Source organism: Delphinus delphis, chromosome 20, assembly GCF_949987515.2.
Source record: "Delphinus delphis chromosome 20, mDelDel1.2, whole genome shotgun sequence".
Lineage (NCBI taxonomy): Eukaryota > Metazoa > Chordata > Mammalia > Artiodactyla > Delphinidae > Delphinus > Delphinus delphis.
In genome coordinates this window covers 4,110,078-4,134,703 of record NC_082702.1, presented here as the reverse complement: position 1 = coordinate 4,134,703, position 24,626 = coordinate 4,110,078, and the positions used below count along the sequence as shown (strand labels likewise).

Sequence of the window (24,626 nt, the reverse complement as noted above, 5' to 3'; positions counted from 1 at the left end):
CTGTCCTTTACCCATTGTGTACTCTTGACTCTCTTGTCAAATATTAGTTGACTACACACGGGTCGGTTTATTTCTAGGATTTTCATTCTGTTCCGTTGGTCTATATATCCGTTTGTTGTTTTCTATTACCATACTGTTGTTGTTTTCTTTTTGTGGTACGCGGACCTCTCACTGTTGTGGCCTCTCCCGTTGCGGAGCACAGGCTCCGGACGCGCAGGCTCAGCGGCCATGGCTCACGGGCCCAGCCACTCCACGGCACGTGGGATCTTCCCGGACCGCGGGACGAACCCGTGTCCCCTGCATCGGCAGGGGGACTCCCAACCACTGCGCCACCGGGGAAGCCCAGCATACTGTTTTAATACTATATCTTTGTAGTATATTTTGAAATCTGGCAGTGATTCCTCCAGCTTGTTCTTTTTCAAGATTCTTTGACTATTTGTGGTACCTGTAGTTCTTTTTTTGCATTTTCTGTCATCTGTCATATCAATTATACTTCTTTTTAAAATTGAAGTATAGTTGATTTACAATATTGTTAGTTTCAGGTGTACAGCATAGTGATTCTTTTGTGTGTGTGTGGATGTGTGTGTGTGATTTGCAGATTATATTCCTTTATAGGTTATTACAAGATATTGGGTATAATTTTCTGTGCTATACAGTAACTCCTTGTTGCTTATCTATTATACATATAGTAGTTTGCATCTGTTAATCCCATACTTTTAATTTCTATCCTGCCCCCATCTCTTCCTTTTGGTAACCATAATTTTGTTTGCTATGTCTGTGAGTCTGTTTCTATTTTGTGTACAGATTTCTTTGTATTATTTTTCACATATAAGTGATATCATATAGTATGTGTCTTTCTCTGACTTGTTTAACTACACATACTATTGTCTAGTTCCATCCATGCTGCTGCAAATGGCAATTTTCATATTTTATGGCTGAATAATATTCCATTACGTATATATATGTATGTGTATATATATACCATATATATACCATATCTTCTTAATCCATCACCTGTTGATGGGCACTGTGGCTGTTTCCATGTCTTGGCTATGTGGCTTGTCTTGTAAATAGTGCTGCTATGAACACTGAGGTACACGTATCTTTTCACATTATGGTTTTCTCCAGACATATGCCCAGGCGGCTGGATCATGTGGTAGCTCTACTTTGAGGTTTTTGAGCATCCTCCTTACTGTTTTTCACAGTGGCTGCATCAATGTACACTCCCACCAAGTGTGTAGGAGGGTTCCCTTTTCTCCGTACCCTCTCCAGCATTTATTATTTGCAGTTTTTGACGTTAGCCCTGGTGACTGTACCGTGGTGATACCTCACTGTAGTTTTGCTTTACATTTCTCTAGTAATTAACGTTGTTGAGCATCTTTTCATGTGCCTGTTGGCTGTCTGTATGTCTTTGGGAAAATGTCTATTTAGTTCTTCTGCCCATTTTTTGATTGGGTTGTCTATTTCTTTGACTTTGAGTCATATGAGCAGTTTGTATATTTTGGTCGCATTGTTTACAAATATTTCCTCCCATTGCGTATGTTGTGTCTTCATTTTGTTGACGGTTTCCTTTGCTGGGCAAAAGCTTTTAAGTTTGATTATGCCCCATTTGTTTATTTTGCTGTTATTTCTTTTGCCTTGGGAGACTGATTTAAGAAAATATTAGTACAGTTGGGAGTTCCCTAGTGGTCCAGTGGTTAGGACTCAGCACTTTCACTGCCGTGGCGCAGGTTCAAGCCCTGGTCGGGGAAGTAATATCCTGCAAGAGGCGCGGGACGGCCAAAAAAATAAATAAGGCTATGAAAATATTGGTACAATTTATATCAAAGAGTGTTTTGCCTTTGTTCTCTTCTAGGAGTTTTATAGTGTCATGTCTTTTTTAAAAATTTATTTATTTATTTATTTTTGGCTGTGTTGAGTCTTCGTTGCTGCGCAAGGAATTTCTCTAGCTGCAGCGAGCGGGGTCTGCTCTTCACTGTGGTGTGTGGGCTTCTCATTGCAGTGGCTTCTCTTGTTGCAGAGCACGGGCTTTAGGCGCGTGGGCTTCAGTAGTTGTGGCACGCGGGCCCTGTAGTTGTGGCTCGCGGGCTCTAGAGCACGGGCTCAGTAGTTGTGGTGCACGGGCTTAGTTGCTCCACGGCATGTGGGATCTTCCCAGACCAGGGCTCGAACCCGTGTCTCCTGCATTGGCAGGTGGGTCCTTAACCACTGCGCCACCAGGGAAGTCCTATAGTGTCATGTCTTATATTTAGGTCTTTAAACCATTTTGAGTTTATTTTTGTATATGGTGTGAGGGAGTGTTCTAATTTGATGACTTACATGTAGCTCTCCAGTGAATCCCACCACCTCCCTGACCCGAAAATGAGAGGCCACCTTCACTCTGCCCTTCATATGGTGGGGCTGATTCCATAGGTGCCGTGATGACTCTAAGTGCTCCTAGGAATCAGCACCCAGACAGAGGTGAGCAGGGCACCTGCTCTTCTCTCCCTCTCTCAGCTGGGCATCTTCCCCTTCATGCATTTCTTCTCACTATGACCACCCAATAGGCACCAGTGACCTCAGTTATACTTGAGACATGAAGCCCCCTCCTTCCTTCATCTCCACTCCCAGCCCCAGGTCCAGTGGGAAGCGACCCTTCTGTAAAGGTTTAGTGGGGAAGGGTTAACAGAAGTTCAGCCCAGGACTGGGGAGACTGTGTCTCTTCTAGGCTAAGAGGAAGGACTCTGTTACTCAGCAGACATGGCGTTCGTGCATGTGGGTGAGAGTCTGCAGGCCCCCAGTGCTGCCTGGAACAAGGACAGAAGGAGGATGTGGCGCGTGTCTGGATCCTCATGTTGTTCTTAGCTCCACGTCTTCCCTCAAAGTTCAGAGCTTCCGCTCTTCGGTCTCTCTTCTGCACACACCTAGCACTGCCTGGACCCTGGGGTGGGGTGAGTGGAGTAGAGGGAGAGGGACTCCCCCTGTATTGTCCCTCCCTCCGTGGGGTGGGGCCACCTGTGGCTGACGTCCCTGCGTCCCCCTTCTTCTCCTCCAGCTCAGAGCTGCCCTGGGACAGGGCTGTGAGCCGAGGGTCTGGCTCCTCGATGGATATGGGGAGGGGGCTCCTCGCCTGAGAGCAGGAGCTCCAGGGGTCGCTGGGCTGTGACCTCAGGGAGGGGGAGGTGCTGAGTGAGCTGTAGCACGTGTAGGTCCCACTGTGGGCTGAGGTCACGGGACTCAAGGTGAAGTTGTTCTGAAAGGGTGGAGCCGTGTCCTGCAGACGAAGGTGCTGGAGAGGAGTGAGTGACCCCTCCTTGGACAGATGGAGGGGATCGGACCAGACCTCAGAGCCACACTGCAGGGTCACGTTCTCTCTGCTGGTTCCTGAGGCCCCCAGCTGGGCTAAGAGGGAGGGTTTCCTGTACATTCCTGGGGGCGAGGAAGGTCGTGATGTGTACAGAGCCACCCCCAACACACCCTTGACCCTGAGCTGAGGGACCACCATCCTCTCTCCAGGGACCCTGTCTGTGACCCCCTCTCAGCTGCTCTCAGCCCCTCTGTGTGGGTCTCTCTTATCTCCCGGCACCTGCTCCATTTTTCTCACTCACTCTCCCTGGACCACTGCCCTGTCTCAGTGTCTGCTCTAGGACCCCTCCCAGGACCCCATCACCACCAGGGGTGGCTCTGGGCCCAGCACCCTGACAGCACAGTCAGGACGTGGGGCAGGACAGGGGCTGCTCACTGGCGATCAGCCTGTCTCCACGGAGCACGAGAGAGCCCGGCTAGGCTGAGACGGAGGGCTACTTGTACACCCCTGCAGAGAAGGGACAGTGGCACCGAGGGGGACGCACACCCCACACTGCTCACTGGGGCTGCAGTGAGAGCTCTCCTGGTCCCTCTCAGGCCTCCCGCCAGTGGTTCTGCCCCGGGAGGCCACTGCCCCTGACCCCCCATCACCCCAGGGCTCACTGGGCACAAGGCTCAGGTCAGGGGTCCAGGAAACGGTGGGGCTGGGGGCCCTCACGTGTGACCTGGCGATGCAGAGGGTGACTGGGGTGTGACCACACATGTGCAGGGAGCTGGGAGAATCATAGCATCCGCGGGTTCCCCGACGGGAGGAGTTTAGGGCGCCCACAGGGCACACGGCCTGTCCCGTCCCATGGGTCCTCGATGTCCAGCGTCAGGCGGGTCGGCGCCGCCCTCCTTCAGCAGGTGCAGAGTGCCCGCTGCAAACTGTGAGCTGCCAGGGACACGCCCCCTCCTGAGGCCGCCACAGGGCGCGGCTGCTGAGAGGGAGGGCAAGGGGCTGGGTTAAAGGGGGGCCTTCAGCCCGCTCACCGCAGGTGTGGGCTGTGAGGGGAGACGTCCGTGCCCCTGAGCCCACACTCTGCTCCCTCTGCCTGTAAGGACGCTGCCGCAGTGGGAGGGGACCCGGGTCCTCCCTGCTACCTGTCCCCACCAGGGGCAGGGGGTCACTCCAGTCTGACCTGTTTTTCCTGCAGTGATAGACACACTGGTACTGCCCTGCAGTGCTTGAGTTCGAGGATTCAGAGGGGAAACTGGCCTTGTTACTGGAGTCCTGTGGGGCCTTAGCCTCCCAGAGTCCAGAGGGCCTCTCTCTATACAGACGGTAGACATCAGCCCTCAGAGACCCCGGAGACAAGATGGTCACAGGGCTTCCCTTGGTGACCATGATACCTGGGTCAGCCCAGATGGAGGGTTTGGGGAGGACCCCTGGAAAGGGATCAGACCTGAAGAGTTAGGGGTGCCCTTCTCCCGTCAGTTTCCCCAGCTGTCATTCCCCAGGCCCCTCCCAGACAGGTCAGCATCATTTCAGACCTGCTGAGTTCCCCCCAGATGACCAGGGGGTTGTTGGGTTGAAGCAGGAGGTCTGGGAGGCCTCACTTACCTGGACCTGGATCCACGGGCCCTGACTCAGCCCTGGGAGAGAGTTCCCTGTGAGCGCCCATCCCCCAGCACACATCATAGATGCTCCAGGCCTGGTCTGTGCCCTGAGTTCTGGGGTCAGATCTGGGGCTGAGCACATCCTTCCTCCCCCACAATTTCTGCCCCCACTGATCTCCTGAGACCTGGGGTCTCTCAGCTTCAGACCTGGGAGGAGAGGGGCCCCCTCCCCACTCCCTTCCCCAAAGCTCACAGAGGCAGAGAAGGGCAGTGAGGGTCGGGGTCGTGGCTGTGCCTCCCATGGTCTCCAGCCGTGCTGGTGTCTCACAAAGTCCACAGAGCCAGCAGGACAGACAGATGCACGGGGGGTGACAAGGTGCAGGCTGTGTGTGACACGTCGGGTTCCTTCATAGCAGCCGCTCAGAAAGAGGAACAGCCCCCCAGGGCCTCACGCTGCTCTGCCTGCAGGATGGGGCCCAGGAGACAGCAGGCTCTGGGACCTTCCAGACCACATGTGGGTCTCACCAGACCCCACGCACTCTGCCTCTCCTCGGGCCAAACCCAAAGCCAGAGAGTGACACTCGTCCCGGGACAGGAAGTTGAGGATGCAGGGCAGGGCCTAGGAGCAGCGCAGTTTTGGCTCCGCCCAGGGCGCGGAGAGGGCTCCCGGGCGGTTAACAAGCTGCCCAGTGGCTGCAGGGACAGGCTGCAGGCAGAAGCCCTGAGCCCAGAGGGGCTCCTCACAGGCCGCTGGGCTCCAGGGGCTCCTAGTGGTGCCTGAGGCTGAGCCTTTGGAAGAGACACTCGCCCAGCCCAGCCTGGGGACCGAGCAGCCTGCGGAGGTTGGTCAGGCGGTCGCCCATCTTCTTGATGAGCTTCACCTGCTCATCCAGGAAGTGGCTCCAGGAAGTCCAGAGGTGGAGTCTGCGCGGGCAGAGCCCAGGGCCTGCGGACCCACAGGGCCTGGCGCAGGTTCTTCTCCGTCAGCCGGGCGGCTTCCACGGCGTCCTGGGCTTTCCCACGCTCCTGGGACGGCTTCGGCACGTCCTGGAAGAGGGCGCGGCCACAGCGCTGCTTTTGCCTTTTCCAGTGAGCTCGGGCCCTCCGGCTCCTCCTCGGCCCGTTCGCGAAACGATGTCTCACGCCCTCGCGAGCTGCTGCGTCGTGTGGGAAGAGAAGCGCAGAGACAGGTAGGTGTGGGAGAGCGGCAGACGCACGTTACCAGGCGGGTGACTGCGGCCTCCACCTGGCGGAGTAATTGTGACGAATCTGGGAGCTCCTGCTTGGTCGGCAGTAAGGAGCTAAGCTCAGAAAATGGTGTTGGCTGGTCCCGGAGGGCGAGGAGAGCTGAGTGGGTGATTCCAAGGTTGTGACTGGAAAAAAGGTTGGAGGGTGGTCCGAGTCTGGAGGAAGGGGCGCCCTTGGGTCTGTTCAGTCCAAACACCGTGGAAGCAAGAGACACATGCGTGGCACCGCCCAGCGCACTGCTTGGTTCCAGTTCTGATTTTGGTTTTCATAGAACCTGTGTGACCTTGGAGAAGCCCCTTCCCTTTCCCGAGATGCTGAAAATGCAAAATTTGTTCCTTCCTTCCAACGTTTATTGAGCAGTTACTATATCCAGACATGAGATTCATTGGTGACGGTGACCGGTTCTTTCCCTGGACTCATGGAGCTCTGATGATGACACCAGACAATACCTATTTAGACAATAAATAATTTGGGTCTAGTTTTGTTCAGTTGTACAGAAGGAGAAAAACAGTGAGGCACAGTGACAGGTGGAAGCCCAGCAAGCTTGTGATGGAAGTGCGGGGACTTTCTGGAGAAGGAGAGACCCAAGCTGATAGAGCTTAGCACAGGAGTGGTGAGGGGCCGGCACCCTGGGCCGGGAAGAGGGGGAGCTGTTCTGAGCACTGGAGTTCAGGGGATGCTGGGCCCTGGTCCTACAGGGTCTAGTGCACCCTGCAAGTGTGCCTGGATTTTATGCTTGAGACAAGAGGGTAATTTTCCGGAAAGGAAGGTATGAACACACAGCTGTGCTGAGATGGTCGCCGCTCCGCAGGGATTGGACTGTGGGAGGACTGTGGTGGTAATAAACAGTGATAGAGCTCCAGCACCATTTGACCACTAGGTGATGAGTGGGTCAGTATCTAAGTGGTTGATGAGGTTTTCTTCTGTAACGCTTCCAGAAATCCTACAACAAAATACATTCGCAGTTGAGTGGGATGAATCAGGAAGACTTCTAGGTGGTTTGGAAAGGGGTCTGTGGTTTTCATAATCGGCTCAAAGATGACCCCTTGAGAAGACACAAGTGTGGTGAGAACTCAGGTGTGCGTCTGGGGAGGGGAGGTGGTTAACTGGGAGGAGCTTGCTTTGAGGTAGGAGTTAGCTTCGCTGGTCCTGAGAGGTCAGCCCCTTCTGATCGTCAGCCTCAGGGAATGTCATGTGGAGATACTTGGAATTTACTTGAAGGCAGGTGGAGACCCTGGAAGAATTATTTTTAGGGGAGGGTCCTGCAGTAGATCAGGTTGGGGCCATGAGAATCAAATTCCTCAGCTGGGAGTGAGGCCCTGGGGTGGAAGAGCCAGGAAGGAGGTGCTGGGTTGCAGCGACCAGTCCTGAGTCTGCCGCCGAGCTTGACTGTGGTGCTGGACCAGGGTCATGGATTCGCGGGGCTTCGGGCCAGGGCTGTTGGATGGGTTCATTGTATGTGAGGTGGAAGCGGGTGAAGCACTGAGGGCTCCTCCGCTGTCTGCCTTGCTTGTCTAGCGGAGCCGGTGGGGCTGTCACAGAACGGATGACTCCAGGGGAGAAAGAGGCTCGGGGGGATATTTCTAATCCTGTCAACTGACACACAGAGGAACCACCACCTGCCTCCTGCACTGGGAACGCGGTTTTGTTTCTCACAGACCCTTCCTCTCTGACTTCCTTGTTTCTATCCACAGCAGCACCTTCTGGTCATTCCTCTCCATCCAGACCTCTGAGTCGTTTCTGCTCCTCCCCACCTCTTGTCCCCCAGACAGTAACTCTTTTTTTTTTTTTTTAATAAATTTATTTATTTATCTATGGCTGCGTTGGGTCTTTGTTGCTCCCTGCGGACTTTCTCTAGTTGCGGCGAGCGGGACTACTCTTCATTGCGGTGGTTTCTCTTGTTGCACAGCTCGGGCTCTAGGCGCGCGGGCTTCAGTAGTTGTGGCTCGCGGGCTCTAGAGCTCAGGCTCAGTAGTTGTGGCTCATAGGCTTAGTTGCTTCGCGGCCTGTGGAATCTTCCAGGACCAGGGCTCAAACCCTTGTCCCCTACATTGGCAGGCAGATTCTTAACCACTGCACCACCAGGGAAGCCCTATTTTTAGTTTTTTAAAAAACCTCCATACTGTTCTCCATAGTGGCTGCACCAATTTATATTCCCACCAACAGTGTAGGAGGGTTCCCTTTTCGCCACACATTCTCCAGCATTTATTATTGGTAGACTTTTTGATGATGGCCATTCTGACCGGTAGAGGTGATAACCTCACTGTGGTTTTGGTTTGCATTTCTCTAATAATTAGTGATGTAGACCGTCTTTTTATGTACCTGTTGGCCATCTGTATGTCTTCTGGAGAAATGTCTGTTTAGGTCTTCTGTCCATTTTAAACTTGGTAGTTTGTTTTTTGATATTCACCTCCGTGAGCTGTTTGTATATTTTGGAAAGTAATCCCTTGTTGGTCCCATCGTTTGCAGATACTTCTCTCAGTGAGTAGGCTGTGTTTTCATTTCGTTTACAGTCTCCTTTGCTGGGCAAAAGCTTTTAAGTTTAATTAGACCCCATTTGTTTATATATATTTTTTATTTCCATTACTCTAAAGAGACGGATCCAAAAAAAATATTGCTGTGATTTATGTCAAAGAGTATTGTGCCTATGTTTTTCCCTAGGAGTTTTATAGTATCTGGTCTTACATTTAGGCCTTTAATTGATTTTGAATTTTTTTTTGTATATGGTGTTAGAGAATGTTCTAAGTTCATTCTTTTACACGCAGCTGTCCGGTTTGCCTAGCACCACTTGTTGCAGAGACTGTCTTTTCTCCGTTGTATATTCTTGCCTCCTTTGTCGAATACTAAAATTGACCATAGGTGTATGGGTTTACTTCTGGGCTCTCACATCTGTTCCATTGATCCTTGGGTCTGTTTTTGTGCCAATATCATTCTCTTTTGTTTACTGTAGCTTTGTAGTATTGTCTGAAGTCTGGGAGGGTTATGGCGCCAGGTTTGTTCTTTTTCCTCAGGATTGTTTTTGCAATTCTGGGTCTTTTGTGGTTCCATATAAATTTTAGGATTATTTGTTCTAGTTCTGTGAAAAATGTCATGGGTAATTTGATAGGTATTGTGTGAAATCTGTAGATTGCTTTGGGTAGTATGGCCATTTTACCTGTATCAGTTATTCCAATCTGAGAGCATGGGATATCTTTGCATTTCTTTGAATTATCTTCAGTGTCCTTTATCAATGTTTTATAGTTCTCAAAGTATATGTTTTTCATCTCCTTCATCAGGTTTACTCCTAGGTATTTTATTTTTGATGCAATTTTAAGAGATTGATTGTTTACATTTTTTCTGATATTTCACTGTTAGTGGAATGAAAAGCAACAGATGTCTCTGTGTTAGTCTTGTATCCTGCTACCTTGCTGAATTAACTTATCAGTTCTAATAGTTGTTGTGTGGAGTCTTTAGGGTTTTCTATATGGAGTATCATGCCATCTGCATGCAATGACACTTTTACCTCTTTGCTTCCAATTTGAATACCTTTTTCTTTTTTCTTGTCTGATTGCTGTGACTAGGACTTGCAAAACTATGTTGGACAGAAGTGGTGAGAGTGGGCATCCTTGTCTTGTTCCACAATTCAGCTGGAAGGCTTTCAGCTTTTCACCATTGAGTATTATGTTGGCTGTGGGTTTATCATAAATAGCTTTTATTATGTTGAGATATGTCGCCTTTGTACTCACTTTGGTGAGTGTTTATCATGAATGGGTGTTGAATTTTATGAAATGTTTTTTCTGCATCTATTGAGATGATCATGTGGTTTTGTGTTTTTTTTTTTTAAACATCTTTACTGGAGTATAATTGCTTTATATTGTTGTGTTAGTTGCTGCTGTATAACAAAGTGAATCAGCTATGTGTATACGTGTATCCCCATATCCCCTCCCTCTTGCGTCTCCCTCCCACCCTCCCTATCTCAGCCCTCTATGTGGTCACAAAGCATGAACTGATCTCCCTGTGCTATGAGGCTGCTTCCCACTAGCCATGTATTTTACATTTGGTAGTGTATATATGTCAATGCCACCCTCTCGCTTAGTCTCAGCTTACCCTACCCCGTCCCCGTGTCCTCAAGTCCATTCTCTACGTCTGCGTCTTTATTCCTGTCCTGCCCCTAGGTTCTTCAGAACCTTTTTTTTTTTACATTCCATATATATGTGGTAGCATATGGTATTTGTTTTTGTCTTTCTGACTTACTTCACTCTGTATGACAGATTCTAGGTCCATCTACCTCACTACAAATAACTCAATTTCGTTTCTTTTTATAGCTGAGTAATATTCCATTGTATATATGTGCCACATCTTCTTTATCCACTCATTTGTCGATGGACACTTAGGTTGCTTCCATGTCCTGGCTATTGTAAGTAGTGCTGCAGTGAACATTGTGGTACATGACTCTTTTTGAATTATGGTTTTCTCAGGGTATATGCCCAGTAGTGGGATTGCTGGGTCATATGGTAGTTCTACTTTTAGTTTTTTACGGAACCTCCATACTGTTCTCCATAGTGGCTGTATCAATTTACATTCCCACCAACAGTGCGAGAGGGTTCCCTTCTCTCCACACCCTCTCCAGCATGTATTGTTTGTAGATTTTTTGATGATGGCCATTGTGACTGGTGTGAGGTGATACCTTATTGTAGTTTTGATTTACATTCCTCTGATGATTAGTGATGTTGAGCATCCTTTCCTGTGTTTGTTGGCAACCTGTATGTCTTCTTTGGAGAAATGTCTATTTAGGTGTTCTGCCCTTTTTTGGATTGGATTGTTTGTTTTTTTGATATTGAGCTGCATGAGCTGCTTATATATTTTGCAGATTAATCCTTTGTCAGTTGCTTCATTTGCAAATATTTTCTCCCATTCTGAGGGTTGTCTTTTCGTCTTGTTTATGGTTTCCTTTGCTGTGCAAAAGCTTTTAAGTTTCACTAGGTCCCATTTGTTAATTTTTGTTTTTATTTCCATTTCTGTAGGAGGTGGGTCAAAAAGGATCTTGCTGTGATTTATGTCATAGAGTGTTCTGCCTGTGTTTTCCTCTAAGAGTTTTATAGTGTCTGGCCTTACATTTAGGACTTTAATCCATCTTGAGTTTATTTTTGTGTATGGTGTTAGGAAGTGTTCTAATTTCATTCTTTTACATGTAGCTGTCCAGTTTTCCCAGCACCACTTATTGAAGAGGCTGTCTTTTCTCCATTGTATAGGCTTGCCTCCTTTATCAAAGATAAGGTGACCATATGTGTGTGGGTTTATCTCTGGGCTTTCTATCCTGTTCCATTGATCTATATTTCTGTTTTTGTGCCAGTACCATACTGTCTTGATTACTGTAGCTTTGTAGTATAGTCTGAAGTCAAGGAGTCTGATTCCTCCAGCTCCGTTTTTCTTTCTCAAGACTGCTTTGGTTCTTCGGTGTCTTTTGTTTTTCATACAAAGTGTGAAATTTTTTGTTCTAGTTCTGTGAAAAATGCCATTGGTAGTTTAATAGGGATTGCATTGAATCTGTCGATTGCTTTGGGTGGTATAGTCATTATCAATGTTGATTCTTCCAATCCAAGAATATGGTATGTCTCTCCATCTGTTTGTATCATCTTTAATCTATTTCATCAGTGTCTTATAGTTGTCTGCATACAGGTCTTTTGTCTCCTTAGGTAGGTTCACTCTCAGGTATTTTATTCTTTTTGTTGTAATGGTAAGTGGGAATGTTTCCTTAATTTCTCTTTCAGATGTTTCATCATGAGTGTATAGGAATGCAAGAGATTTCTGTGCATTAATTTTGTCTCCTGCTACTTTACCAAATTCATTGATTAGCTCTAGTAGTTTTCCGGTAGCATCTTTAGTATTCTCTATGTATATTATCATGTCATCTGCAAACAGTGACAGCTTTACTTCTTTTCCGATTTGGATTTGTTTTATTTCTTTTTCTTCTCTGATTGCTGTGGCTAAAACTTGCAAACCTATGTTGAATAATAGTGGTGAGAGTGGGCAGCCTTGTCTCGTTCCTGATCTTAGTGGAAATGATTTCAGTTTTTCATCATTGAGAATGATGTTGGCTGTGGGTTTGTCATATATGGCCTTTCTTATGTTGAGGTAAGTTCCCTCTATGGCTACTTTCTGGAGAGTTCTTACCATAAATGGGTGTTGAATTTTGTCAAAAGCTCTTTCTGAATTTATTGAGATTATCATATGGTTTTTATCCTTCAATTTGTTAATATCGTATATCACATTGATTGATTTGCGTATATTGAAGAATCCTTGCATTCCTGGGATAAACCCCACTTGATCGTGGTGAATGATCCTTTAAATGTGCTGTTGGATTCTGTTTGCTAGTACTTTGTTGAGGATTTTTGCATCTATGTTCTTCAATGATACTGGTCTGTAGTTTGCTTTTTTTGTGACATTAGGGTGATGGTGACCTCATAGAATGAGTTTGGGATTGTTCCTCCCTCTGCTATATTTTGGAAGAGTTTGAGAAGGATAGGTGTTGAGTCTGCTCTAAATGTTTGATAGAATTTGCCTGTGAAGCCATCTGGTCCTGGGCTTTTGTTTATTGGAAGATTTTAAATCACAGTTTCAATTTCAGTGCCTGTGATTGATCTGTTTATATTTTCTGTCTCTTCCTGGTTCAGTCTCGGAAGGTTGTGCTTTTATAAGAAATTGTCCATTTCTTCCAGGTTGTCCATTTTATTGGCATGGAGTTGCTTGTAGTAATCTCTCATGATCCTTTGTATTTCTGTGGTGTCAGTTGTTCCTTCTCCTTTTCATTTCTACTTCTATTGATTTGAGTCTTCTCCCTTTGTTCCTTGATGAGTCTGGCTAATGGTTTATCAATTTTGTTTATCTTCTCAAAGAACTAGCTTTTAGTTTTATTGATCTTTGCTATTATTTCCTTCATTCCTTTTTCATTTATTTCTGATCTGATCTTTATGATTTTTTTCCTTCTGCTAACTTTGGGTTGTTTTTGTTGTTCATTCTCTAATTGCTTTAGGTGTAAGGATAGGTTTTTTATTTGAGATTTTTCTTGTTTCTTGAGGTAGGATTTTACTGCTATAAACTTCCCTCTTAGAACTGCTTTTGCCGCATCCCATAGGTTTTGGGCCATCGTGTTTTCATTGTCATTTGTCTCTAGGTGTTTTTTGATTTCCTCAGTGATCTCTTGGTTATTTAGTAGTGTATTGTTTAGCCTCCATGTGTTTGTATTTTTTTACAGTTTTTTTCCTGTAATTGATATCTAGTCTCATAGTGTTGTGGTCGGAAAAGATACCTGATACAATTTCAATTTTCTTAAATTTACCAAGGCTTGATTTGTGACCCAAGATATGACCTATCCTGGATAATGTTCCATGAGCACTTGAGAAGAAAGTGTATTCTGTTGTTTTTGGATGGAATGTCCTATAAATATCAATTAAGTCCATCTTGTTTACTGTATCATTTAAAGCTTGTGTTTCCTTATTTATTTTCATTTTGGTTGATCTGTCCGTTGGCGAAAGTGGGGTGTTAAAGTCCCCTGCTATTATTGTGTTATTGTCGCTTTCCCCTTTTTGGCTGTTAATATTTGCCTTATGTATGGAGGTGCTCCTGTGTTGGGTGCATAAGTATTTATAATTGTTATATCTTCTTCTTGGATTGATCCGTTGATCATTATGTAGTGTCCTTCTTTGTCTCTTGTAATAGTCTTTGTTTTAGAGTCTGTTTTGTCTGATATGAGAATTGCTACTCCAGCTTTCTTTTGATTTCCATTTGCATGGAATATCTTTTTCCATCCCGTCACTTTCATCTGTTTGTGTCCTTAGGTCTGAAGTGGGTCTCTTGTAGATAGCATATATGGGTCTTGTTTTTGTATCCATTCAGCCAGTCTGTGTCTTTTGGTTGGAGCATTTAATCCATTTACATTTAAGGTAATATTCGATATGTATGTTCCTATTACCATTTTCTTAATTGTTTTGGGTTTGTTATTATAGGTCTTTTCCTTCTCTTGTGTTTCCTGCCTAGAGACGTTCCTTTAGCATTTGTTGTGAAGCTGGTTTGGTGGTGCTGAGTTCTCTTAGCTTTTGCTTGTCTGTAAAAGTTTTAATTTCTCTGTCAAATCTGAATGAGGTCCTTGCTGGGTAGAGTAATCTTGGTTGTAAGTTTTTCCCTTTCATCACTTTAAATATGTCCTGCCACTCCCTTCTGGCCTGCAGAGTTCTGCTGAAAGATCAGCTGTTAACCTTATGGGGATTCCCTTGTATGTTATTTGTTGCTTTTCCATTGCTGCTTTTAGTATTTTTCTTTGTATTTAATTTTTGATAGTTTGAATAATACGTGTCTTGGCATGATTCTCCTTGGATTTATCCTGTATGGGACTCTCTGTGCTTCGTGGACTTGATTGACTATTTCCTTTCCCATATTAGGGAAGTTTTCAACTATAATCTCTTCACATATTTTCTGAGTCCCTTTCTTTTTCGCTTCTTCTTCTGGGATTCCTATAATTTGAATGTTGGTACGTTTAATGTTGTCCCAGAGGTCTCTGAGACTGTCCTCAATTCTTTTCATTCTTTTTTCTTTATTCTGCTCTGCAGTAGTTATTTCCACTATTTTATTTTCCAGATCAGTTATCCATTCTTCTGCCTCAGTTATTCTGCTCTTGATTCCTTCTAGAGAATTTTAAATTTCATTTATTGTGTTGTTTATCATTGTTTGTTTGCTTTTTAGTTCTACTGGATCCTTGTTAAACGTTTCTTGTATTTTCTCCATTCTATTTCCAAGATTTGGGATCATCTTGACTATCATTACTCTGAATTCTTTTTCAGGTAGACTGCCTATTTCCTCTTCATTTGTTTGGTCTGGTGGGTTTTTACCTTGCTCTTTCATCTACTGTGTATTTCTCTGTGTTCTCATTTTGCTTAACTTACTGTGTTGGGGGTCTCCTTTTTGCAGGCTGAAGGTTCATAGTTCCCATTGTTTTTGGTGTCTGCCCCCAGTGGGTAAGGTTGGTAAGTGGGTTGTGTAGGCTTCCTGGTAGAGGGGACTGGTGCCTGTGTTCTGGTGGATGAGGCTGGATCTTGTCTTCCTGGTGGGCAGGACCATGTCTGGTGGTGTGTTTTGGGGTGTCTGTGAGCTTAGTATGATGTTAGGCAGCCTCTCTGCTAATGGGTGAGGTTGTGTTCCTGTCTTGCTAGTTGTTTGGCATGGGGTGTCCAGCACTGTAGCTTGCTGGTCGTTGAGGGGAGCTGTGTCTTAGCGTTGAGACGGAGATCTGTTGGAGAGCTCTCACCGATCGATATTTCATGGGGCCAGGAGGTCTCTGGTGGTCTCTGAACTCAGCTCTCCCACCTCAGAGGCTCAGGCCTGACACCCGGCTGGAGCACCAAGACCCTGTCAGCCACACGGCTGGAGTGCCTTCAGAGTTGGGGAGGCTGGCCTGCAGTGGCTGTCCTTCTGTGCTGCACCTGAGAATCACCAGCTTCTTCCTTGTTTTGCCCCAAAGGCAGTGTGTTTCACAGAGGAAAACAGTAGCCTTGAAAATAGTCACAGCTCTGCGATGGCTTTTTCTTTTTTCCTTTGTGTTTAGTCTGGTTTCACTTGCTCCCAGGGGGCCACGTGCAGAGGCCTCGCACCTGGCTCTTCCAACTGGAGTTCCTAGTGCGGAATCGGTTTTGTCTTTTCTTTTGTTGATCTGTTGTATGACACTGATTGATCTGTGTATGTTGAACCAGCCTTGTGACCCTGGCATGAATCCAACTTGATCATGGTGTGTGATTCTTTTTATGTGTTGTTGGATTCGGTTTGCTAATACTTTGTTAAGCATTTTTGCATCTATATTCATCAGAAATATTGGTCTGTAATTTTCCTTTTTGGCAGTGTCTTTGTCTGGTTTTGGGTATCAGGGTGATTGTGGCTTCAGACGATGCCTTTGGGACTGTTTCCTCCTCTTAGTATTTTGGAAGTGTTTGAGAAGGCTCAGCGTAAGATCTTCTTTTTATGTTTGGCAGAATTCTCTCATGAGGTCATCCAGTCCTGGGTGTTTGTTTGCAGGGAGGTTTTTTTTGTTTGTTTTAACATCTTTATTGGAGTATAATTGCTTTACGGTGGTGTGTTAGTTTCTGCTGTATAACAAAGTGAATCAGCTATGCATATACATATATCCCCGTATCTCCTCCCTCTTGCGTCTCCCTCCCACCCTCCCTATCCCAGCCCTCTAGGTGGTCACAGAGCACCGAGCTGATCTCCCTGTGCTATGCGGCTGCTTCCCACTAGCTATCTGTTTTACATTTGGTAGTGTGTATATGTCAATGCCAGATTCTATTTCAGTCGTAGTGATCAGTCTATTCAAAGTTAACTATTTCTCCTCGATTCAGTTGTGGTGGGCTGTATGTTCCTACAACGTGTCCATTTCTTCTAGGTTGTCCAGTTTGTTAGCAAAGAATTGTTTATCGTATTCTCATGAGTTTTTGTATTTCTCTGGTATCAATTGTTATTTTTCCTCTTTAAATTCTTATTTTGTTTAGTTGGGTCCCACATTGTCTGCTTTTGAATTTGATGTAATGAAGTACACTCTTATAGTTTTTCTTTACTTACTGACCATCAGGCTTGAAAATTGATCTGTATTATTGTAGCCGTTTACCTTTGTGTATTTTTCTGTCATATAAAATTGGGTTGCATATGTATAACAGTCCATTCGTTTTTGGTGAGATCTGTTTCTATGATTTTGTCTAATGTGAACGACCCATCTGTCACAGTTCTCCTGAATGTATACTCATGGTTTTGTCCACCTTTTCCCTAAGTTATGTAACTGTGGGTCAGAGCTGTGTGTCTCTCCTTTTAACCGATAATTGTTATTTACTCCCCAAATTGACTGAGGCAGTTAGTACACCTACCAGTAATGTACTGGGACTTAAAGTGATATTTCCATTGTTTTCTCTTTTGCCTCTCATGGGGATGGACTAGGATGCAAAGGCCTAGGACTAGGATCATTTCATGGAAACCCGGCATAAAGCTGAGTGGAAACGATCTACTCGCGATGCTTTATATAAAGGACACGTCTGTGTGTATCGGGGTCATCGCTGAGCTGTGCCCCAGCTGGGTCAGCCTCAGTTCCTTGGGAAAGACAATTCTACGTATTGCTTCCCCACTCTGCCTCAGCTCATTCATACGCGTACCGTGAGGTTGGCCACGAAGAGAGCTTTTTTTTTTTTTTTTTGTGGTACGCGGGCCTCTCACTGCTGTGGCCTCTCCCGTTGCGGAACACAGGCTCCGGACGCACAGGCTCTGTGACCATGGCTTATGGGCCCAGCTGCTCCACGGCATGTGGGATCCTCCCGGACCGGGGCACGAACCCGTGTCCCCTGCATCGGCAGGCGGACTCTCAACCACTGCGCCGCCAGGGAAGCCCGAAGAGAGGATTTACACTGAAGAAAGAGACAAATGCCACACATCTGGGGTTTTTACAAAATGATAAATTCCTAAGCCCGTTTACCAGCACAGCAGCTGGCTGTCACTTCAAACGCCACGGTGTTCCTTCACACTAATGGTGTTTCTGGAGAAACTATACCAGGTGTCATCTGACGAGGAGAGAAGGGCTTGAGGGGTCCAGAGAGAGTTTTAGGGAAGAGTTTTGGATTTATCTGTTCGAAACAGGACCCCAAGTTCACCCATTTATTCAGTTACTTAAACGACATTCTGTTTCTGACTGAAGGGATGGAGGTCAATAGCACACAGCAGCCAATGTGGAAATTTAAAAAAACCAAATATATTACATGAAAGTGGGCCAGAGCATGAAGGTGTGTAAGGTGTGGACACAGACCTGCCATGTGGGATGTGCCTCACGTCACAGGGGTGAGAGTGGACGGGGCAGTCAGGGAGAGTCATCACTGGTGGGGAGGGAAGGCACCATGGTTATCCGAGGCCCAGTCCTCCACAGGGACTCGCGGGCCTTCTCCTGCACCCACACCACGTCTCTCCCTCCCTGGTCAGACAGTTCACACAACACGTGCTGCAGATTCTCTTCCAGAACCTCCTGGGTACATAAGGTCGTGACAGGGCTCCACCACTCGGACGGTGCACGGTCCCCTCTTGTGTTCAGCTCCTGGCTGCATCTTGGGGTCCTCCGTGGCCGTGTTGAGCCAGAAAGAGCAGAATCACGAGGCCCAGCAGGACTGAGCCGGCCATGCCCATCCGGATGAGGTTCTCCACTGTGTAGTCTTGCGGGTGTGAGGGTAGGGATTCTGGACGAGAGATCACACGGTCAGAGCAGATCCCAGTCACCCTAGACTCCAGGATGTCCACCCAGGGAACCTGCCTCTCCTTGACAGGACATGACCCTCGGAGCCCAGCCCCATATCTGAGTGATTTCATCACTCGTGGGATCTGACTTGTTTTGTGGCGGGTGGATGGTGTCAGCTGCTCATGAGAATCGTAAAGTGAGGATGTGAGTGAGGAGTTGGAGAGACACGAGCCCTTCTCCTGGGTTCTGTGTCCTCAATGCCTCCAATTCTCATATTACAGCTTCTACACAGTTCCTTAATGAACCCTTCCTCTAATATGCCAGGTTCCCTCTGCTCTCCTCATTGGATTCTCTCAGCCGCCATGTGTTCTTTGAATTCAGAACCTGCTTTGGAATCACTTTGGAACAGGGGCTGTGCCCCCGGTGCTCAGGATCAGTGAGAAAAGTGGTCTCTTAAGACAGAAATAATTGAGTGCTGTGTGTTCTGTGTTCAGTCTGAGATTGAACCCTATAATCTTATTCTCCTACTTCTGGGAATTCCCACTGGTTCAACAGCTGAGGACCCAGGATCCAGTGATGAGACTTTGGAGTCAGGGGCCATTGAATGTCCTCCTCTCTGGAGGCCCACTGTGTCCCCTCATTCATTACTACCTCAGACATTTCTGGGGACAGAGCCCTGAGCTGACTGAGTCAGAGAGGACAGGGTCAGGGTCCCTCACCTGAGACTGCGAGCTCCAGGGGGGCACTGGCGTGTGACAGCAGGTAGGGGTTACTGCTGAGTGAGCTGTAGCACCTGTAGGTCCCATTGTGGGTTGAGGTCCCACAATGACGTCATGCATGACGCCAGTGACGTCATGCATGAGTGACGTCATGCATGAGCCCAAGATGCCATTTAATTGAGTGACGTCATGCATGAGCCCAAGATGCCATTTAATTGAGCGCCTACTGTGTGCAGGCTCGTGCTGGGGTCTGTGCATTCATCTCCTCTAACCCACCCCACCCATTTTACAGATGAGGAAACTGAGGCACAGAGAGGGAATTCACCAACCCCAGGTGACCCAGTCTGGAGGTGGTAGAGCTGGGATTGGAACCCAGGGCTGTGGGCTCCCTGAGCTGTCCTCCTGCCGCGCCCCGCCCAAGGTGGACACCAGCTTTGTGCTCTGGGGGCTTCTCATCTGCAGGGGGGCCAGTCCGAGGGTCTCATCTGGAGCCGAGGGTCCTTCCTTGTTACCCTCCCCTCCCCCACCACAGCAGGGACTGGGGGCGGGGCCGGCTATGTGCGGTGGACTCTTCATCTTTCCCTCCCGCTCCCCGTACAATGCCACCACCACTGCGGCACTGGGGACAGGCCCCCATACAGTCACATCCTCAGGGGCCTCCCTGTGAGGCCTCCTCTCCTGGGGGGTCAGAGCCAGAAGTCAGAACTGAAGGAAATCTAAGCTCCGGGCCACGATTCTTTGCCTTTACACTTGGAGAAACTGAGGCCCAGGCAGGGGAAGGGGGTCCAAGTCATTGTCTCCAGAGGTGCGTGAAGTAAGGCCATAACTGAGCCCTGCCCCCCTGGGCCCAACACCATGTCCCACAGACCCTCACTCACCCGTCTGCGGGCCTGGCTCCGTGGGGGGAAGGGCCCCAACTTCAGAGCCTCCTGGGGGTCAGGACAGGAGTTAGGGTTGGGAGCTGCTTCTCCCCACGTCAGCCCACTGCTCCTCCCCCAGGATGGGCCCCGAGGGGTCATTCCCTCTCCATGACCCCCACCCTTCATCCACCAGCCTCAGAGCTCCTGGTGCCTGTGGTCACTCCAGCATCTCTACCTGACTCCCAGCCCCCCTGGGACACGAGCTGTGCTGAGATTGGGTCAGGATTTACAGCAGCTGAGGACCTCAAGGGACAGGCCTGGGGCCAGGTGTCCACATATTGGGCAGAGGCCCCAGTGGCTCACCAGCTCTTGAATTGGGCCCTGTGTGTGGGTGGTGGTGTCCCCAGAGGATCCTGGGAAAATGCCTGTAGTTGGGTGAGGGGCTGCGGCTTCCCTGGGATCCCCCCTCTGCTCACACTCTGGTGCTGTCTCTGCTCTGGGGCTGCCCTTGGCTTTCCCCCTCCTCCTATCTGAGAAGTCTGGTGACGGGACGTGAGAAGCAGCAGGGACGGGAGGGCCTGGTTTCCCTCCGTCCCTCTGCAGGCTGGACCCCCTCCGGATCACCCTCCCTTGACTCTTCTTTGGAGCCCCCCTCACTCCTATCCTAGAAAGGGGGTCACCTTCAGAGCTGACAACAGGGACACAGAGGGGACAGGGCTGGGGCCTCTCACCTGAGACCGCGAGCTCCAGGGGGGCACTGGCGTGTGACAGCAGGTAGGGGTTACTGCTGCGTGAGCTGTAGCACCTGTAGGTCCCATTGTGGGCTGAGGTCACGGGACTCATGGAGAATTCGGCCTGGAAATGCCCACCTCGGTACTTTGATCTAAGACGCAGTGGGGGCCAGGCTGCCCCCTCCTTGGACAGAAGGAAAGTTTCCCTTGTGCTCCCTGACTGACACAGCAGGGTCACGTTCTCTCCTGAGGCCACCAGGGGGCCCGGCTGCACCGAGAGGGAGGGCGTGTCAGGGAACCACCCTAGAGAGAGGAAGGGGGTGAGGGGCTGTCTGCCCCCTGGTTCCGAACTGCGACTCAGCAGGGCCTCCCTGAGGCCCCTCATCTCTGTCTGTCTCTGTTTTCTCCGAGTCTCTCCCTCTCCCTGCCCACCCCAGTCTCTCTCTGTCTCCCTCCCTCCCTCCCTGGGGACCCCTCATGCCTGGTCCCAGCATCACCAGCTGGGGCTCCCCCGGCAGGGCCTGTGCAGAGTCTGGGTCCCTGACTGACCCGCTGGCTCCTCACCTGCCACCAGGATGTCCAGGGGGTCACTGGGGGCCGACCACTCGGAGGAGAGGTTGTGTCCACCGTAGCATCTGTACCGGCCCGCGTGGGTGTTGGTCACCGGGCCCAGGGGGAAGTCGGCCTGAGAGAGCCCAGCCTGGGGCTGCCGGCCAGGGCGCTGGGGGAGGGCCTGTCTCCCCTCCTGGGACAGAGCGAATCTGTCATAGCCGACGTCAGAGCGACACTGGAGGGTCAGGCTCTGTCCAGAGGCCACGACAGGGCCCTGCGGGGTCAGGAGGGAGGGCTTCCCAGACACACCTGGGGGAAGACCAGCCCTGGGCTGTAGGGGCTGGTTCCTCCCATGAAGCCCCTTCTCCCATCCTGGTCCCCAGGCCTCACTGTCGCTCACACTCTGTGTCTCTGTCCTGTGCGCCCCGCTCCCCCCTCACCCCACCCTCTCATCTGGGACAATCCTGGGAGAAAAGCATCTAATAATCTGTCTCGTGCCTCAAAAAGTGCGTGAGGCCAGGGTGGGACCTCCTCACCTGGGACCAGGAGCTCCAGGGGGTCACTGGGGGCCGACCACACCTGGGGGGTGTCCCTGTAAAAGCCGTGGCATCTGATCATCCACCTGTGGCTGGGGGTCACGCGACCCACGGGGAGCAGGGCCTGGGTCTGCCCACGGGGGCCTCGCTGTGCATCCAGGGTCCAGGAGCACTTGGGTTCTCCTTCCTTAGTCAGAATGAACCTGTCCAGTCCCTGCCTTGAGCGACACTGGAGGGTCACGTTCCCTCCCGAGGTGACCACAGGGCTCGGCAGGGCTGAGAGGGTGGGTTTGCTGTGGACCCCTAGGAGAGAAGGAGGGAGCTTGTGAAATGGGGCTCACACGCCCCTTTCCTTCTCCAGGGCTGGGCTGTGAGAGGGACACACCCCTGAGAGCAGACCCCCTTCCTGAGGGCAGAGCCTGAGGCTGGGACCCCCGAGTGTCCTCTCACCTGTCACCACCATCTCCAGGGGGTCACTGCGCTCTGACCAGCCAGTGGGGCTGAGATAGTAACAGTGATATCTCCCTGCGTAGTCCTGTGTCATGTATGAGATGGAGAAGTTGCCCTTGTCCCCGTGCTCCAGTGGGGCCTGTCTGTACCAGGGAGGTGAGCTTCCCTCTTTATGGAAACGGAACACCGGGGCCACCCGGGTCCCCTGACACCAGATGGTCACGGGGCTCCCCCAGGGGATCACAGAGCCTGGCTCAGCCCAGATGGTGGGTTTGGGGAGGGTGCCTGGAAGGACATCAGAGGTTGCATCACAAGACATTCTCACCCCCAGGTCCCCAGCTCTCAGCCCCCAACCTCCCAGACTCCCCCTCCTTCAGCCCAGAACTGCTGTTCCCCACTCCACTGCCTGGGGGTGGCCCCTTGTCCCCATGATCAGGAGGGAGGTGGGACACCTGGGGACAGACTCACCTGCCTGCTCCTGGGTCCTCAGTCCCACACTCAGCCCTGGAAGAGAGACCCCTGTGAGAGGTTCGCCCTGAATCCTGAGCAGCGCCTCTCCTACCCGTGAGCCTCCTGAGTCCTGGGGTCTCCTGACAGAGCAGCCTGGCTGTGGGGAGGGGTCCGTCCCTGGCTGGGACTTCCCCTCCCCCTCCTCCATCTCACCGAGGCAGAGCAGGGCCGTGAGGCTGGGGGTCATGGCGTCTCCTTCCTGTGGTCCAGGCGGTGCAGATGGAGGAGACCACGGTGCCCTCAGGACGGAGACCCAAGGGTGTGTCCACTGGGAGGCTGGTCCTCCGCGGCACGGGGCTGTCACGTCAGCAGCCCCACAGGAAGGGGAACTGCCCCTCCCCAGGAGCCTGGCTGTCATTCCCCTGACAGACCCGGTGTCTTCCTGAGACGCCCCTTCCATATAAGGGTGACCCAGGCACGTCTTTCCCTCTCAGAGCCTCCGCGTCCTCAGCTGGTCCATCAGCAGGTCCCTGTGGGGTCCTCACCATGGACAGGAATCACCCAGGCCCTGGCAATGCTTCAGGGAGGTTGCAGGTTCCTGCTGCACCGCAGAGCTCAGATCAGCAGAGACACACGTGTAACATCTGCCTACAGCTCCGTGGAGGTCAGTGTGGCAATGAGCACAGAGGAGAAGTTCGGGGCAATAAGGAAGGAAACATGCCTGCTTCCCTGGCCCCAGAGTGTGGGTTTGCTTTCTGTCTCAGCCCCCTTCAGGGACTTCTCCCTTTTTCTTGAAACAGCGTCCACCCCACCTTCCTGGGAAGAAGCCCCTGAGTCGTTCCTGCCTGCTCGGTGGCCCTTGATCCTTGGGCATTGTCTCCTTACTGTATGCTCCTGTCTCCACTTTTATGGGACAGAGAGTGGGTCAGTGCTCTGACTTGGGGGACGAAGCTGATTTAATTTAAGTATTCCTCGTCATCCTCCCCCATGTGCCTTGAGCCCTGAAGTTATGTCTCTGAGCCTCATTTTCGTCGCCTGCAGCATGTTGTTTGAACCCCACTCTTCAGACAGGTTGTGGGCTCAGTGGTGCCAGGACATGGGTGGGACCCAATATTGGTTAATTTCTAACCAGTATGAGAGGGTGAAGGTGTCAGACCCCACAGTCAGCATGGATGACTCATGTGCCCACTCGCGACCCCCGTCTGCTCTGACACTGAGAAATGCTACTTATGGTGGGGTTTTGTTGTTTATTTATTTTTGGCTGCATTGGGTCTTCGTTGCTGCGCGCGGGCTTTTTCTGGTTGTGGCAAGTGGGGGCTACTCTTCGTTGCAGTGCGTGGGCTTCTCATTGCAGTGGCTTCTCTTGTTGCGTATCACGGGCTCTAGGCATGCAGGCTTCAGTAGTTGTGGCTTGCGGGCTCTAGAGTGCAGGGTCAGTAGTTGTGGCTCAGGGGCTCTAGAGCTCATCGCAGTAGTTGTGGTGCACGGGCTTAGTTGCTCCACGGCATGTGGGATCTTCCTAGACCAGGGCTCAAACCCGTGTCCCCTGCATTGGCAGGAGGATTCTTAACCACTGCGCCACCAGGGCATTCCCGCTGCTTATGTTTTTTATGAAATACATAGGCATGGTCTATTATAGGAGAAGAGAAATGCCAGTTTCTTAAATGGAGAAGGGACCACAACAAAAAAAAGAGGTGAAAGCTTAGTGACTACCAGTGCCTGAGTCCAGCAAGTGGTCATTAGAATAGAGGTTTCCACCTCTGTGTGGAAGGACAAGGACCTGAGGTCCTCACAGGCAGGGAGGGGTCAGGGCTTCAGGTCAAGGTTGGAATCGGTGTTGCCCCTCCACCTCGTTTGTGGCCAGGCACTGGGATATCTCTGCCCACTGACCCATCCCCGAGGTCAGCACTGAGCTGTGTCCTGTGTGCGGTTGTAAAACAGCTTCAATTCATTATAATTGTACATGG

At 49.9% G+C, this 24,626-nt stretch overlaps 2 protein-coding genes, 1 long non-coding RNA gene and 1 pseudogene across 4 annotated transcripts in view; 1 reads left to right on the top strand and 3 right to left on the bottom strand.

Moving 5' to 3' along the window:
• LOC132416835 (NACHT, LRR and PYD domains-containing protein 2) overlaps positions 1-24,626 on the bottom strand; it is a 1,001,898-nt gene that overhangs the window by 366,729 nt on the left and 610,543 nt on the right.
• The window catches only part of LOC138413908 (uncharacterized), an 81,396-nt gene that overhangs the window by 4,815 nt on the left and 51,955 nt on the right, over positions 1-24,626 (top strand). The window lies entirely within an intron of this gene.
• Positions 2,866-7,853, bottom strand: LOC132416979 (leukocyte immunoglobulin-like receptor subfamily A member 1; annotated as a pseudogene).
• LOC132416810 (leukocyte immunoglobulin-like receptor subfamily A member 6) lies at positions 18,217-22,906 on the bottom strand. 2 transcript variants are annotated; one of them, XM_060000412.1, is made up of 9 exons: positions 22,873-22,906; positions 22,678-22,713; positions 22,210-22,494; positions 21,760-22,062; positions 21,236-21,532; positions 20,672-20,974; positions 20,551-20,553; positions 18,493-18,540; positions 18,217-18,353 (listed from the first exon to the last, which is right to left on the bottom strand). In XM_060000412.1, exons 1-9 carry the CDS (start codon positions 22,904-22,906, stop codon positions 18,217-18,219), a joined length of 1,446 nt encoding a protein of 481 aa, XP_059856395.1. The 2 variants fall into 2 exon arrangements, with proteins under 2 accessions (XP_059856395.1, XP_069396313.1); XM_069540212.1 differs by lacking the exons at positions 18,493-18,540; positions 20,551-20,553 and having other exon boundaries at positions 18,217-18,338.

Excerpts from the sequence above, each read along its gene's own strand:
- LOC132416810 (XM_060000412.1), bottom strand. The coding sequence starts at position 22,906 with ATGACCCCCAGCCTCACGGCCCTGCTCTGCCTCG. Across the intron at positions 22,714-22,872 it reads CACGGCCCTGCTCTGCCTCG|GGCTGAGTGTGGGACTGAGG; the intron begins GTGAGATGGAGG and ends TCTCTCTTCCAG. Across the intron at positions 18,354-18,492 it reads CAAGTCAGATCCCACGAGTG|CCTCACACCCGCAAGACTAC; the intron begins ATGAAATCACTC and ends CAGAATCCCTAC.